The 16,901-nt window shown below is 37.9% G+C and overlaps 2 protein-coding genes across 2 annotated transcripts; both read left to right on the top strand.

Moving 5' to 3' along the window:
• The first annotated feature begins 736 nt into the window (after positions 1-736).
• Positions 737-8,940, top strand: nr1d2a (nuclear receptor subfamily 1, group D, member 2a). The gene is made up of 8 exons (XM_028012658.1): positions 737-1,021; positions 2,795-3,007; positions 3,833-3,921; positions 4,030-4,174; positions 4,625-5,283; positions 5,367-5,552; positions 6,590-6,800; positions 7,911-8,940. The coding sequence occupies exons 1-8, from the start codon at positions 991-993 to the stop codon at positions 8,108-8,110; spliced, it is 1,734 nt and encodes a 577-aa protein (XP_027868459.1). The 5' UTR covers positions 737-990; the 3' UTR covers positions 8,111-8,940.
• A 5,508-nt stretch (positions 8,941-14,448) lies between these two features.
• LOC114142080 (perlucin-like) lies at positions 14,449-16,137 on the top strand. The gene is made up of 3 exons (XM_028013140.1): positions 14,449-14,820; positions 15,693-15,781; positions 15,855-16,137. Exons 1-3 carry the CDS (start codon positions 14,577-14,579, stop codon positions 15,936-15,938), a joined length of 417 nt encoding a protein of 138 aa, XP_027868941.1. The 5' UTR covers positions 14,449-14,576; the 3' UTR covers positions 15,939-16,137.
• The last annotated feature ends 764 nt before the right edge of the window (positions 16,138-16,901 follow it).

The raw sequence follows: 16,901 nt of genomic DNA, 5'->3' as shown, positions 1-16,901 counted from the left end.
ACCTTATTCTTGTAATATGACTTTATTCTTGTACAAGTTTATTCTTGTAATATTATGACTTTATTGTCGTATTATTTCAGCTTTATTCTTGCACAACTTTATTCGCATAACATTATGATTTTATTCTCATAATTTTATACATTAATTCTCGTAATATTATGACTTTATTGTGGTAATACTGTAACTTTATTTTCTTATTAGTTCAACTTTATTCTTGTACAACTTTATTTTTGTAATATTCTTAATTTTATGAGTTTATTCTTGTAATTTCATTTTTTTCTTTGTATGGCTGCAATACTTGGTTTCCGCCCTTGTTCGGCGCCCCCTCTAGCACGGCGCCCCTACGCCTCATACATAGTGCATACCCACTTTTTGCAGCACTGACAGCTTTACAAGCACAATCAGCTTGTGATTTCAAGTCAGTTGACTTAAAAAATAAGAATAAAGTGACTCTTGAGAGGTTCCTACGTGAAAACATTTGAAAACAAGCGTTTGAAGACTGTATGAATGTCTGACCCTTGGCAGAACAACTAGAGTCATCATTAAGTTAAATATATCTATCAACCAACAGCCTCACGCTGTCAGGGCTTCACGTTGTGCTCTGCAACGTGACCACAACGTTTCCATCCTCGTGCTACGCCGCGGACCCGCGTGGCTCCGCCCCTCAGGTGTCCTGAAAGTGTGTCACTGGGTTAAAGTGACTCCAGCGGCCGGCCGGGGAAGGCGGGGCCCACTATTGAGAACATTTAGTTCTCTCCACTAACCCGCAGTCTCACACATAAAGAGGGGGGACTTCCTGCAGCAGCACACGGAGACCAGCTCTCAGTCAGGACGTAGAAAACCCTGGAAGCGTCGCTCTTTTCATGAGTCATCGGCTCAGAGCTGCACATTTATCCCAGAAAAAGAAGCCTGGTGTTCGGTTAGGATCCGTCTCTCAGCTCGGTGCTTTTCCTCTGACAGTTTGGATTTAGTTTATTTCCTCCAGCAGTGATGCCAGAGGACATCGGAACAGCCAAACCTGGTAAGAAGATTATGTTTTATGCCACTATTATGTTCAAATTATCATTTTGCGTGCCCTGTGCAGACTTGCTGCAACATTGTAACATCATGTTAATTCAATATTAAATAGTTTACCCTACTTTTAGGCGTCTTTGATTAGTGGGGAAATAACTTCTTTGAGTCTTTTAAAAGTGTTTGAACTGAATCGGGGGCAGTTTGTTTACTGTTAAGACTCAAGAAATATTCTAAATATACGTTTTATTGTTTGACCCTGTGTTCAGAGTGGCGATATAAAGGTATTTTTGTGCCTTTGTTGGTGTTTTTAAATCGGGGTTGGGAGTGTCGGGGCACCGCTGCTGTATTTCCATTTGACACAACAGTGTTCCACTTCCCCGGTCCCGCTCACATGGCCAGCGTAGCAGAGCCATGTGTCCGTGTGTACATGCTCTTTAAAAGACGGGCTCTGATTGGCTGGGGGGCGTTCCACTCCGCTGCGAATTTCTGCTCCCATTGGCTGGAACGCGCTACGTGACGTAGACCATTGCATAATACATTCGCACTTCTCTGCAGCGCCGTACACGTGAGACAGCGGAGCAACAAACACGCGGCTGACCCAGATTTTTTCTACGTGCTTTTCCCCCCCCCCCTGCATTGTGCTTCTGCTGAAATTCATGACAGGCCCACGTGTGGGTGGGCCGTGACAGAGAACATTCATGGTTGAGGTTAGATAATCAGTCTGCCGTGGCCTCTAAAAAGAAACTTAACTCGTGTTTTTCTGAGAGAAGAAAATCAAATTTCATGGTAGTTTTCCTGTAAAAACTTTATGATTCAGCTTCTTGTAAGTGAAAACACTCAGAACTGTTCATTTATTTAAAATGTACGAGTTTAATATTTATTCACATCACAGTAGAGTTGGAGGAAAGCACTTGTTATTAAGCTTAATTACTGAGAGAATAGTCATACCTACAATCATTTTGATCAAACTACTGGCTTTGCTTAATTTTTTCCCCAATTTTTTAAACATATCTTGCTCCATTTGTTCCAGTTTTTCATTTGGCTTAACCAGTTTCTTATTGCATACCAGAAAACCAGTTATTCTCGATCAGTTGAATCCATATCGTCATACAAACCAGCAACGTTTTATTCACACGTCAGCCAAATTGGATTTTAAAGTTGGTGTTAATGAGAGATTTCCAACTTAGTTTGATTTTAAATACATCATGACCTATTTTTGACCCAGTTATTCGTCCAGTGGCTCATTCTGTCCATTGAAGTGCCAAAAACTAGTTTTCTTACACTTTGAAAGTCAAAATCAAGTGAAACATTCAGTTTTCCAAAGTGAAACAAACTTTTTAAAATAGCCTACAGTTGTCCAGAGGAGTGCTGCTGAAACCCACCCAAACACAGCGTTACGTAACAGGGGAGCATGTTTCCCAGTGGAACATTTGGTTTCCACGAGTGTTGCCCTGGTGCTTCAGTGACCCCGTCTGGCGGAGCACGCTCCCGTAGCACAGAGACCCGGCTGTGTTATGTAACCATGTTATCCAACCAGCATGGGAGGTGATAAAGCAGGTCAAACGCAAACCAACCAGCAAACAGCAACACACATGTCCAAATACACGCCACCTTGCCTGCGTGTGTGTAACAGGCGGAGCTACTTTCTATGAACAGTTTGTTTATACGAAGCACTGAGTGAGTTATTACCCCAAGTTAGAAAACTTTGTGGTTAAATATAAACCTGTTAGGTGGTTTTTGGTCAAAGTGCATGCTCTGATTCTTCTTTTTTATTCTACAGGAGGAGTTATAGCTTACATTTCATCCAGTATGGGCTCTTCACCAGAGTCCCGTATGAGCAGCAGCCCCATGTCGACGTCCCCGCCTGCTTCCCGGCCCTTGTTGCCGAGCCGGGCCGTCGGCATGGTGGTGGACATCGCTCCACCGGCAAAACGCGGTTCTGGTGCGGAGAAGACCGGCCGCTCCTCTGCATCTGCAAAAAGCAGCATAACGAGTAAGATTCAAAACACTTTGCTTCTAGCGAACATGTTGCACACACCAGTCATTTTCAGGGTTCTAACTGGTGCCTGAAATTCTTGAAAATTAAGAATTCAAGGTTTGGAAGGTGCTTGATTTTCCTATAAAGTCCTTAGAAGTGCTTCACATTCAATCTGCATGGTTTTGTAATAAAGTAGAATTTAACATTTGATTTTAAAAAAGCCAAAATTGGTAAGGAGTTATTTGTAGTTGAAACTAGATATTTTCATATATCTAACACCAGACACAAACTTTTGTCTCTGCCTAAAGTTAAATCAGACTAAACTTTCCTTGTTTTAGGTCAGGTAGAATTACCTAAATTATTTCTATTTGTTAAAAAACTTTTTTTTTTGTATAGTGTGTCTAAGTATTTAATTTGAGCAGGAAGGTAATTTATCTCAACACAATTTGTTTGGATTTTTTCAGTATAATATTTATTATTCCTAATTGCTCAATAATTTATTGATAATCTTATGTTTTATATGTTAAACCGTGTTATTTAAATTGGGGGATTTTTGTTAGTGTTTTATCAGATGTATAAGGTGTGTGATAAATGTTTCAAAATAAAGTGTGTTTATATGTTAGTTGACTTTGTCCCTGCTGTAGAACATAGATTACTATCATCAGACATGATTAATAATAATTATTATTTTAGTAAACTGAAACTTTATTTTTTTTTGTTCATTTTTATCTCCAATGTGTGGAGCTGGAAAAGTTTGAAAATGTATCTTAAAAATGCTTGACAAGTGATTGAACTTTACTGTGGAAAAAATGTATGAATCCTTCATTTTTGTGTTTGCAGAAATCAACGGCATGGTGCTGCTGTGCAAGGTCTGCGGCGACGTGGCGTCGGGTTTCCACTACGGCGTCCACGCCTGCGAAGGCTGCAAGGTAGGCAACAAATTAACTCTTCATAGTTAATTAATCCTTTAATTAACTCTTTAATGTGAAGCTGTCGCTTTACAAGCTCACACTGTTGATGCTGGTCTGGTCGTTCAGGGCTTCTTCAGGAGAAGCATTCAGCAGAACATCCAGTATAAGAAGTGTCTGAAGATGGAGAACTGCACCATCATGCGGATCAACAGAAACCGTTGTCAGCAGTGCCGCTTCAAGAAGTGCTTGGCTGTCGGCATGTCCAAAGATGGTTAGCATCTGGAAGGTTTTCTTCATTTAGCTCTATTCTTTCCACCAAAATGGTTCCAATAGGAGGCTTGGTTCGGTTGGGGAACAAAATGGCAACATTTGTTACATTTTCAGCTGGTGCGGTTCGCTTTCATGCGCTTGGCGTTCACATACGCATTCAAACCACACCAGAGTTCACTTCAGTTGAACTGAGCCCGAGGTTTTTAGGCAGAAAAGAGGTTGCTCTTTTGGTCCCCATCAGAGTTTGACTACGCATTCACGCTTTCACCAACAAACCGGACTCTCTCAACAAACGAACCAGAACCAGTTGTTAAAGCTCTGGTTGGTTGCTAGTCTCTCTGACTCAGCTCAGAGTTGGAGCTAAGAAAGAACCAGAAATCAGGCACCAGTTTATCACTAAAACTAGTTTGTGTCCTCAAACTGATCCATTTTTGTATGTTTTTACTCCCAGCTGTTAGATTTGGGCGCATCCCTAAAAGAGAGAAGCAGAGGATGCTGCTGGAGATGCAGAACGCCATGAACAACATGATGAGCAAGAACGGCATGCTGCACGACGACCAAAGCCCGCCGCTGCCCATAGAGGCAATCAGCAGCGACGCCAGCTCCTCTTCATCGTCTTCTTCTTCCTCCGCCTCTTCTTCTACTTCCGACTCTCCAACGTGTTCCAACCCGTCTTCCCCGCAATACCCCCAGGACTCGGAGTCTGTGGTTTCCATGGACACCAACTCCAGCTCCGCCTCTTCCTGCGGGTCAGACAGCAGCGAGGATGAGGGTGCCGTAACGATGAACGGGCAGCACCAAGACGCCTTCACGTTTCCCCAGCAGAGGTCGTCGTCGCAGGGCCGCTCCTCGCCGCCGTCCGGTACGGATTGCGGCGGCCGCATGGAGGAGCAGCAGGACACCTCGAGCTGCTGGAACGACAATCCAGCTGTGGGAGGATACCAGCGCTGTCCGTACTCCAACTCTGCCTATAGGGAGGAGAGAGCGGCGTACCAGCAGCAGCTTGAATGCAATCCATCCGAGGAAAACCACAGGCAGGAAGAACTTTGCACCCAGAATGCCTTTAGCTACAACGGACCAAACAGCTGCATGAAAAGTCGAGCATACCTGGTGAGTAATCCCCCAATAAATACATGCAAACTCATAAACTTGGAAACATTTGCTTCACGCTCTCTGTTCTTTGCTCTCGAAAGGTTTGCCCGATGAACACCTCTCCGTATGTAGACCCCAACAAGCCGAGTCAGGAGATCTGGGAGGAGTTTTCCCTGAGTTTCACTCCCGCTGTGCGGGAGGTCGTGGAGTTCGCCAAGAGGATCCCGGGTTTCCGTGACCTCTCGGAGCACGACCAAGTGACCCTGCTGAAGGCTGGAACGTTTGAGGTGAGAAGCCAACCGGGCTCAATGTTTCTGCTCATTCTGAAGTTAGAGGTTCAACAGGGCTGTGTGCTCGGGTCATGTTTCCTCTCAGACAGGTTTTATACATCTTTATTAATCACCAATAAAGCAAATTTTACAAACATATTCACAATGTCATAATGCCAACTAGAGCTGAAACGATTGATCATGAATCGTATTAATCAATTATTGAAATAACTGGAGCATACAGATGAAAAAATGCTATTTGCTTAAAAAGCAACATATTCAGAACAGTAATTGAGCTAGAACTATAACTAATATTTTGCATTTAAGATAAAAACACCTTTGTCTGTAAATATGTTTTAACCAAAACTACTCAAGTGACATTGTGTTAGCTTCACTCAGTACAGATTCACTAAAAGAACACTATGATTGCATTTTATGGTTTACTGTAGTATTTAAAAAAGAAATCAAGTTGTTCATTTGCACTTTAAATGTATAAATAAGCTTGAAAGGTTAAAGAAAAATGTGTAGAATATCCAACAGAATAATCTATTACTAATATAATTGTTAGTTGCAGCCCTAATGCTAATTTCAGTACTTAAGAAGAAAAGTAGACACGTTCAGCATGATAAATAAAACCACTACAACATTCAAAACACAAAATTGAATAATTTAAAAGAAAACATACAAATACATGCATAAAAAGAAAACTGCCAACATATTATGTGTATCTATTATAAGGGAGTGGATTACTAGGGTTGTTTTTAATCAAGCTTCACCTCTAAAAATAAAATAAAATCAGATCTTCTGAGCTTAATATAGTCTACCCAACTTTGCCACTATAAACTGTAAATTGTTCCTGTGATTGAGAAGGTTTGTTGTTTTGTTCCATTTTATATATGTCAAATTTTATTTCCATGAAATAAAATCTACGAAACCATCTGGGTTAAATATTTTGAGATTCATGCCCGTAACTGAAATAGATTTTGCAGCTAAGCTTAGAAAGCTGAGGGAAAAGGGAGATCTGATCATTTAAAATGTTTGCTCCTGATATTCAGGTGCTGATGGTCCGCTTCGCTTCCCTGTTCAACATGGCCGAACGGACGGTCACCTTTCTGAGCGGCAAACGCTACAGCCTGGACACGCTGAGGTCGCTGGGCGCCGGCGAGCTGCTCAACTCAATGTGCGAGTTCAGCGAGAAGCTAGCGGCTCTGCGGCTAAATGAGGACGAAATGAGCCTCTTCACCGCTGTGGTGCTCGTCTCAGCCGGTAAGATCCCAACATTCATCACTGTTTTCTGCTAGGGATGCGATTTATGGTCGATTAATGGTTTAGTAGACGGAAATTAGCTCCACGCGATGGATTATAACGGCCGCTTTTAGTATTGTAGTTTGGCTGCCATCCAACAGAGGGCGCCGCTGGTCATCTTTAACCGGAGCCGGTTGGTACAGGAATTAAATATGGCGGAGGGAAACGGCTCAAACAGTGTCCGGTGTGGAATGCAATTTATGCGGTTCTGTTTTGAAATATAAACACTCGTCAAGCTCCTTAAATTATCACCTTATTTTCGAATTAATGTCGCGCCGAACTGCATGACGGAGCATTTAAACATGATGGCGGCAATAAGAACGGAGTTGTGGGTTAATGCACTTCATGGAGCGAAGTTTTAACTTTCCTTTAGACACACTCGATACTTGCATATGTACATCTCTATTCATGGGGAATTAAGTGTTAAATGTTTTATTTTTTTCATCTTTTATTTTTCTATTCAGCAACCTAAGAAATATAAGTATGTCTAAAACCACAAATCTCTGTTTATTCAGCCAATACAGCTGCAAAAAAACAAATTAATAGAATGATGGATTAATAATTTATAATTTTTCTGTTTTCTTCTCAACTAGCTGATTTTGGAAGAACAGTTTTGTTTCCAGAGACTTCATAATTCATTTTATTTGTTGTTTTGTTTATTTATTTTGGATATTTAAAATGCCTTCCAGTTCCAGCAGTAAATGTTCATTAGAATTTAAAGTTTATTGATGCATTATTATGTCATTCCCATTACATTATTTGAAAATGGTCTCAAAACAACAATATTATCATTTATAGAAATAACTTCTGGGACAAATTTGTCATTGTGACAGACCTAATTACAGCTGACAAAATAACCTTAAAATTATATTTTTAAATCGGCATGTGAAAAATCTAGCTATGTTACGGAAAGACAGTCGGCCATCTTGACAAAACCTTTTTTTAAAAATCAATCAACTTCAGATGAACTCATTAATCGATAACTTGCATCCGAATTTTCTACACATTCAAATCAAAACGTTTCCTTCTGGGTTCAGTAGTTTTAACGTCATCTCTTTATTTGTGGTTCAGATCGATCCGGGATCCAGGACTTGAACTCTGTGGAGGCCCTGCAGGACAAACTGATCTGGGCCCTGAGGAACCTGGTGATGCAGAACCACAGCGACGAGTCCTCCACCACCTTCACCAAACTCCTGCTAAAGCTTCCCGAGCTGCGTTCGCTCAACAACATGCACTCTGAGGAACTGCTGTCATTCAAAGTGCATCCATGAAGGCTTCCTATAAGGACGGACGATTTGTTGACCTCCACCTGGATCTGACCCCTGACCCACTCAGCTGCGTGTTTGTCTGAAATGGATGAAGTCGGTTTTTTACTGTGGGGGTCTGAAGAGAGAACATAAAGTTTACTGTATTTATGGAAGAGATTTGCACGTTGCACACAGACACACAAATGCACGTGTGTGTTGGAGGTTTTTAGTTGGATGTATTTTTTATTTTTAAAAGAAAGTACTATAAAAAAAATAATGCAATGCAGATTTTTTTGTTACATCTGTTTCCTCCGAAAGCCATTAATTCCAAAGTGTATTTCTGATTGGGTGAATGTGGGAGACATTATATACTGTATCTTACATGTTTGTCAGGTCCAATAGTTTATTCTGTGTGGTGAAACGCTGCAGCAAATGCATCGCCGAATGTGTGCTCACTGCTAAATGCATGGCTGTACTTAATTCTAAATATTAATCTGGATCTTTCCCATCATGTCGATCAGCACCAGCTCATTGTTTCCGTGTACATAGTGTCGCATTTTTCCTGTTTTGTCTTATTTAATGTTTACGTGTACAAGTGGGCACAGCCTGGTCATTTCTGCAGGAAAAGCAAAAACACTACATTTGCACAGGATTTGGAGAAGAAGATGAAGTGTTCTGCATCATGTAAATGTTTTGCCATTTTCCCACTTTGATTCTTTTTTTTTTTTTATCAAATTGTTTTTCAGCATAGCACTGAACTTTGACCAGTTTTTCCTCATTCACTATGTCGAAATATCAGCTACTGGCAACACTGCCATCTGTAAATAGTTATACAAAAACATGTATGTGAAATATATATATATATATATAAATATCTTATGAACATAGACTATAAATATATAATATAGTGTGAATAAAAATATGTGAAAAACAGCTTTTGTTCAGCGTCTTTTTGTTTGTCTTGCTGCAGTGAGTTTTGTTCACCAGCAGGTGGAGCTAAATGTCCAAGCGATCCGATGGAGAAAAAAAACCCTCGAGTTATCTTCAAGAAATGCACTTCAAAAAACAGTCTTACCAGCATTTTTGTCTAGTTTCTAGTGCAAATATCTTACAACACTGTCATGAAGAGTCATTCAGTAAATAGACACTTTTAATGCAAAGTTACTTTAAATGTTGCATTAAAAGTCCATATTTGCATGATTTTGTAAATAATGACACTTTAATGCAAAGTTAGCATTTTTAATGGACTTTGAATCCAACTTTTAAAGCAACTTTGGATTAAAATTGTCATTTATTGAATGACATTTCATGACAACAGTCATAGACATTAATAAAGACTCCTTCATGTTCATGACAGATGTCATGTTTATGACAGTCATGTCAATTTTATGCACATCCCTTCAAAGTGTTACTGTTTTGTTTTATACAGGTGTACTAAGAAATTTGCAATTGAAACTAGTTTTCATTTTTTATAAGCTGAATTCTTTACATATTAGATTTGATCCCGTTTTGTGTTACAAAAACGACAATTTAAAAGGTCTTGGCAAAGAAACAAGAAAACTAAAACCACCAGATTCAGAAAATTAATGTCGGAACATCAGTTTGTTACTGGAGGACATTATTGGGAGACAAAAAACCCCAACAAAGATTAGGGTGAATTTATTAGAGTGCCAGTTAGTCCTTAAAGCCAGGAAGTTACTGGTTTGAATCCAACCTGTTTTCATTTTTATGCAAACATCTGATTCTACAGGCAACAAAAATGATCAAAATACTTTAAAGCAACAGCAGTTTCATATTTCAAATTGTTCCATTTTTTCTATCCTCTGGATCAAAATAATAATAATAAAAGGGATTCTCTTAAAATCCCAATAACACTTCCTATGTATGTATAAAAATAGGCAGCAGGCATCCAACGTGAGGTCCATTTAATTTTGACTTTACAGTGACGTTTCAATGTGATGTTTTTATGTTCCTACAGTGATCTGGAGTCAAACACAGGCAAATGGGGCAGCTAACTCACTTCCTAAAAATGCAAATTCAGCTTGTTTGAATAGGAAATTATGTTTTCAGACACCAATAAGCTGAAAGTAAATAAAGTAAACAAGGTTCAACATAAAGCTCTAAAATAATGGAGTCAGACTTGGGTTCTAATGAAACAACCAGCAAACGTGACAAACGACAAAAAGTTTAGCATTTTTCATACTGGATATTTAGACGTAAAAGATTCAATCTGTGTTTCACACCTTTCTTATTTGGTTATGCTACTTTTTGTATTTAGAGTTAATTTTGCTGACTTGATGCCAATTAAAACTTTGCTGATGTTAGAAAACAAACAATCTTCCCATTCACACAAGCTAAAGCTTTTATCTTAAATATTTAATGAATGGTTGTTGTTTTTGTAGGTTTCTATGGCAAATAGCTTGTTTTCTCATTAAAAAATTGAGCTTGGCACTAAAATTACTAATGTTTCTAAATGAAATAAAACTTCCAACCTGCATGCCAGTACTCAAAGTATGACAGTGAGTCAGGGCCATTGTAGAAAGAAAAAAAGAAAATTTCAACCAAATAACTCAGAAATTTTGAGATTAATCTCAGAAAATTTCTGCATTTCAAAAGTTTAACATTTTCAGCTTTTGGAGTTTAGAAAATTCCTTGTAAAAGACAAAGTATTGTCTTTTATCTAACTTCTTGAATGTACTCACTTGTAGAATTGTGTCATTTAAATAACCTACAAATATTATATCTAAATGTCAACATTTGCATATGTAAATTTTGTGACAAACTGCACATTTCTCTTCAAAAGCTGAGATGTCAACCTTGGAGCAGCAAGCTGCTAACGTCGTGAGTATTGCTTTTACATTTTAGCAGCTATTAATAGGTTGAAGTTTTGATTATTTTTGATAGGTTTTGTTTCATCAGCATTCATAACAACGTATTCGACTAATTTACCAACAACTGAGAGTTTATCATTTTAAGCATATTTTCCAGAGACCAATTGTCTTGTAAATTCAATTTATTTATATCTAAAAATTTAAATCAACTCCAAAACAAGGGAAATTTTGTATTGCTTTTTGTCTAATCACCTGGCTCTGGTAATTCTATGATTTGAATTGTGTAAATCTAATTAAAAAGTTCCAAAAAAATCTTTTTAAAAATCTAATAAATGTAAATTAGATAGAAACTTATATTTTGCTTGTCATTTTTTATTTACTCTATAATGAGTAAATCAAAGATTTATTTCTATTTTATACAGGAGTATATTTATATTTTCTAGATGTTTTATAATTGTTTGCTTTTGCAGAAACTTCTACAATGAACAAACAAACGTTTGGAACGGCACTCCTCTTTGGTAAGAGCCTAAAAAAACAGCTAGAGATGAGAAATCTGGTGAAAGAGAAGTTAAATAAGCATCTGTTTATAAAATGTAATTACTAATTAGCAAAGTAAAATATCTAAATTTATTTCACAACTTCACAAGTATTTTTCTATTGCAAAGTAATCTTAGTTGTTCTTCATCTTTCCCTATGGAGATGACCGGCTGCCAAGACCATAAGAGCTGGAGGCACGACTTAGCATTGTCCATCATGCTCGTGTACATGCTGCAATATGCCACTGTTCCTCTCCCACAGCAGAGCCTGCCATTAATTCGCAGGCTAGTTAGCATGGCCACCGATGATAGCAGATAATGGTTTCTCCACCATTAGCACAACTGCAGCAAAATAGCAAACTTTAGCTTGTACACACTGGAACATTCATGAGCATGATTGACAGCACTAAGACCCTTCTCCTGGTTCTGATTGGTTGTTTCTAACCAGAGGGTGTATTTCAGTAGATGGCAGTAGGGCCACATGGTGGAGACATAGGAGTTTGATTTTTTCACACATTATCTGTCTCGTGTTATTGGCCTTTTGCAACTACATCACCTAATTACGCTGAGGCGCCATGATGGATGTGGGAAGTGAGGGCAGGAGTATGCAAGCGTTTTTGCCCGTATAGTCTTGGCTCTTACTTGTTCAAGTCACGCTAATTTGTCTGTGGAAGTAGCACAGCTAGTTGGGGTTCATAGACGCCAGTATTTACAAAATCCGGAAATAACTAGCTTAAATACTGATCACTTTCTTCCTCCTGACATGTTTTCTGATTTGATTAAATTGCACCATTTTGCCAAAAGTTATGCTACATTATTTATACCAACATGTCTTTAATTTTGTTTCCAGCGCCATAAGTGTACTAAGCTCCTCTTAATCTTTTATTTCTATTGATGCATTTTATTGTCATTTACTTATTTATTTGTTTTATTATGTGTGCTCAATATGTACATTTTAAATGTGCAGTTGAATGACAAAGTCTGCGTATGTCTTACCAGTTTTTCCTATGCTAGCTGGTTGCGCATTTTTCCTTGATTACAAATAATTAGCTGCGTACCTTGTATAAAATAATATTTTATTGCACCCGACTAAGCTTGCTAACTTATTAAGTATATGAACGTTAACCTTCTTACCTTGTAAAATGTTTTTGCTGCAAATCCGCAATCAAGCCGAGGGTTTGCAGTCATGATTGACAGCTGCTGCTATCCTTCACCGTCTGTTTTCCTCATCAAGATGATAAAATGAAAAGTTTAGTTATCATCCTCATCCGTTTGCCGACAGCCCAGCACCCTGTGACCATTTTTACAGTCAAACCAACAAAATAAAAGCGATATTAGGCAACAAATTCGGTTTTTTGACAGGAGCTTGCGGGCTCACTGGTTGTTTTGACATCCATCATGGCGGAGCGCGCAGCGTTCTGAAGAGCGTGACGTCACGCGCCAAAGGTCAAATAAATTCGCTTCATGGAAATTCTCCAATTTCGAAAAAAACTTGTTTTAGCTCTAGCCCGAGGTAGCTTTTGATTTATTTCACAAAAGTGCAATGGAAACACTTTTTTCCTAACACACGAGTCACATCATCAACAACCGGATGTTGTCGCTGCCGCAAACCACGAAGAAGAAGACAACAGCAGATGGTGCATCTATGCACCACAAATTTGGAACAAACTTCCAGAAAACTGTAAAACAGCTGAAACACTGACTTCTTTTAAATCTCAACTAAAAACCCACTTGTTTAGAATTGTATTTGAAATGTAATCAATTACAAATTTATTGATGTAACTTGACTTAATGATTGATTCTATATTGTATTGTGTTTCTGTGTTTGTAATGATGTAAAGCACTTTGAAATGCCTTGCTGCTGAAATATGCTATACAAATAAAATTTGATTGATTGATTGATTGATTGAACAGAAAGTACAATAGTTGGAGGTTCATGGTGCGGCATGTTTTTTAAAGACAGCGTTAACAAACATATTCGCATGTGATTTAATGGAAACACTACAATTGCTAAATTTTGTGAGGGGTGGCGGTTTCAGAATATTTAAAAAGTTTTGTGCACATTTGTAATAGAAACGTAGCTATTGCTAGCTAGCTATCACAAATGCCTGAAGAGGATCATTATGCAAAATCTGTGTGGTGGGGTGAGGGATATGTGATCATTACTCCTGTAACAATTTCCTACATAAAGCACAATATAAGCCATAAACCTAATTCATTAATCATTACCTTCAACCATTTCTTTTTCAATATTCAGGTTTTTGCCTCGGCTCCTGCTTGCAGTTCCCTCTACGAAAGTACTACTATGTTAACCAGTTAGTGACCTGGCCTAAAGCTCAGCAGTTCTGCAGGGAGCATTACACCGACCTGGCCACGTTTGAGAGCTTGGACGACATAAAGAGGCTGCAACCTAATATTTCCTATTCCTGGGCATGGATCGGACTCTGGGATGATCCGAATGCCTGGCAAACTGCAATGGGCAACAAGTCCAACTCCTGGAGATGGTCTGCAACCGGAGAAACCAGTAAAACTGGTTACCAGTCGTGGGCCACTGGTGATCCAGACTTCAGATATTCAGGAGAGATGTGCACGTTTATGGATAAAGCTGGGTACTGGTATGATACTAACTGTGAGGTGAAACGCGAATTTATTTGTTACAAAGGTGAATAAAAATTTAGACTCTATATATTTTTGTATAGAAATATGAGGTTAATTTAAATTTCACTAACTTTTGTGTTTATTACAACAGAGTACAGGGCCACGCAAAAATATTTAAAAAATGAAATACGAGAAGAAAGTCATAATATTACGACTACTGTGACTTTATTCTCAAAATATTGTGACTTTATTCTAGTATTACTTCTACTTTATTCTCACAATATTTATTTGCTTAATATTATGACATTATTCTCATATTGTTATCACTTTATTCTCATAATTTGATTTATTTATTTTTTACTGTGGCACTAATATTCTGTCGTAGTTAGTTTCTTTTAAAATAAAACATGCTTTTGTTTTTATGCAGTTACAGAGCTCAATGTGAAACAACATGTGTTCATCGCAACTCCAGCAACATGGAGTGAGGCTCAGAGTTACTGCAGAACGCATCACACCGACTTGGCAATGATTGAGAACGAGGCAGAAAACTCTGCAGTCAAACAGTTAATTCCAGTTGGAGTCAATGTTTGGATCGGGCTGTACCGAGTGCCGTGGAGCTGGTCTGACAAGAGACCCAGCCTCTTCCGACGATGGGTCTCTCCCGAACCAGACAACTACGGGGGTATTCAGAACTGTGTCTGCGAGAATACAGCACATATGTGGGGTGATGAAAAGTGTAGTGCCACCAAAGTCTTCATTTGTGAACAAGGTGATTGTTAAATAATAAGATGTTATGACAAAAAACTCTGTTTTTAACAATGTTGTAGTAGGAACAAACTTTGAGATAAAAATTTCTAGAGGAAAAACATTTATGAGGTTGAAAAGTCTAAATTTTCCTTGAAAAAAATTCTGAAAGTTTGAATGTCCGAAAATTTATAGAAAGAAATACGTAAATTTTGGAGTTTGAAAAGTTAAAAATTTGCTAGAAAAAACTGAAATTAATCTCAGAAATGTCCTAGAAAAGTTTGGAAATGTATGAAATTGAAAAGTTATAAGTTTACTAGGACAAAACTCAGATATTAGAAACTTTCTAGAAAAAATCTGGAAATTTCAGAGTTTGAAAAGTCAAAAAAATTGCTGGAAAAAACTCAAAAAAATTTAGACTAATCTCAGAAATGTCTAAGAAGAATGTTAGAAATTTATGAGATACAAAAGTTTAAAAAATGCTGGAACAAAACTCAGAAATGTGAGAAACAAATTTGGAAAATTCTGAGTGAGCTCTTGAAGAAAACTCAGAGATTTTGAGATTAATCTCAGAAATTTTAATGAAACTTGGAAATTTCTGAGTTTAGGAAGTTAAAAATTTGCTGGAAAAACTTACATTTTGATAATCTCAGACATTTTCTAGAAAAAACTTGGAAATTTCAGAGTTTGAAAAGTCAAAAAATTGCTGGAAAAAACTCAAATTTTGATATGAATCTCAGAAATTTTCTAATTTTTTTTTTTAAAGTTGAGTTTTTACTTTTTAGATTCATAAATTAACTCACTTTTCCCAGATTTACTCCTTTTTTCTACAAAGGCCGTAAAACTCCATCATAGTTTTGTCTTGTGGTTGTGACATGGATTATTTTTTCTGCTCAGTGGTAAAAACGAGCCCCACTGTGAAAATGACGATGACAAGCGACGTGGATCTGACCGATCCAGCCGTCAACGCCCAGGTCCTCCAGCAGGTAAAGTGACCACGTTACCTTTTACTTGTCTCAATACAAATAAAGGAACGTAACAAAATGTTCCCTTCCTCAGCTTGGTGCCTTGCTGACGAACCAGGGATGGACTGATTTCAAAGTGAAATGGAAGATTGTCTCCAAGAAAAACAAAGAAAACTGAATGCAGCAAATTAATTACATCTGCTGATTTACAGGCCTTGTGTTTTTACCTTTTGCTCAATCAGATTGCAAATTATTGTCATAGAAAGTAATGGTATCTTAGGTTTTAAAGGGGACCTATTACTCAAAACTCACTTTTTGTACGTCTTTATACTTACATTTGGGTTTCAACTGCATCTAAAAACAGATGAAGTACTTGAAAAGACTGTTTTGGGGATCAATAAAGTCTTTTTTACTGAATTGAATTTGGAAAAAAAACAAAACACCCAGCTATATTTAGGCAGTAAGTTAAAGTTTTTTGGTTTCTGAAAATTGAGTTTCAAAAGGTTCCAGAGTCACAGTCAGGCACTGTGCCGTTACCTAGCAACCCCAGCCCGTCACCTAGCAACCCAAGCTGATTTCCGCCATGTTTGGGCAGCTGGTTTTACCGCTGAATACATTGCTCAGCGGAAAAGACCAGTGTTTTATTGTTGACTTACCATCCAGAAATATTACCTAATAATGATTTTGTGCAAAAGAAAATGTAACGAACCTGTTTTTATACCTGTTCAAGGCAGCAGAGGTCACCTGTAAAACAAGATACCTGAAAATAACAACGTAGCATTTAGCATCATATAAAGCTTAAATTTAAAGTGAAGCATGAACAGATAAACTAAAACTGTGTAGTTGAATTTCCTCTATTCACTTGTAGAAGTAGTTAGAGCCACTAGAACAGTTTAAGCATTCCTCATTTGATTAATAGTCTTGGTTTTAATGGAGTTTAACTGTAATGTCAGGCTGTTTGCTTCTGTTTAAATGTAGTTGTACCAACTGTGACGAGTTTCTAGACCAGCTCAGATTTCCTCAGCAAGGAAATGAAGTTTAATAGCTTAGTATTTTTGTGTAATTGCAAAATGTAAACAAGACAATGTATGTATTTTCTTTCTTTCTATCTAATCTTAATCTGGTTGTGCAAACAAATCCA

The sequence above is a fragment of the Xiphophorus couchianus genome, chromosome 3, assembly GCF_001444195.1.
Source record: "Xiphophorus couchianus chromosome 3, X_couchianus-1.0, whole genome shotgun sequence".
Lineage (NCBI taxonomy): Eukaryota > Metazoa > Chordata > Actinopteri > Cyprinodontiformes > Poeciliidae > Xiphophorus > Xiphophorus couchianus.
This window is presented reverse-complemented; position numbering and strand designations above follow the sequence as displayed.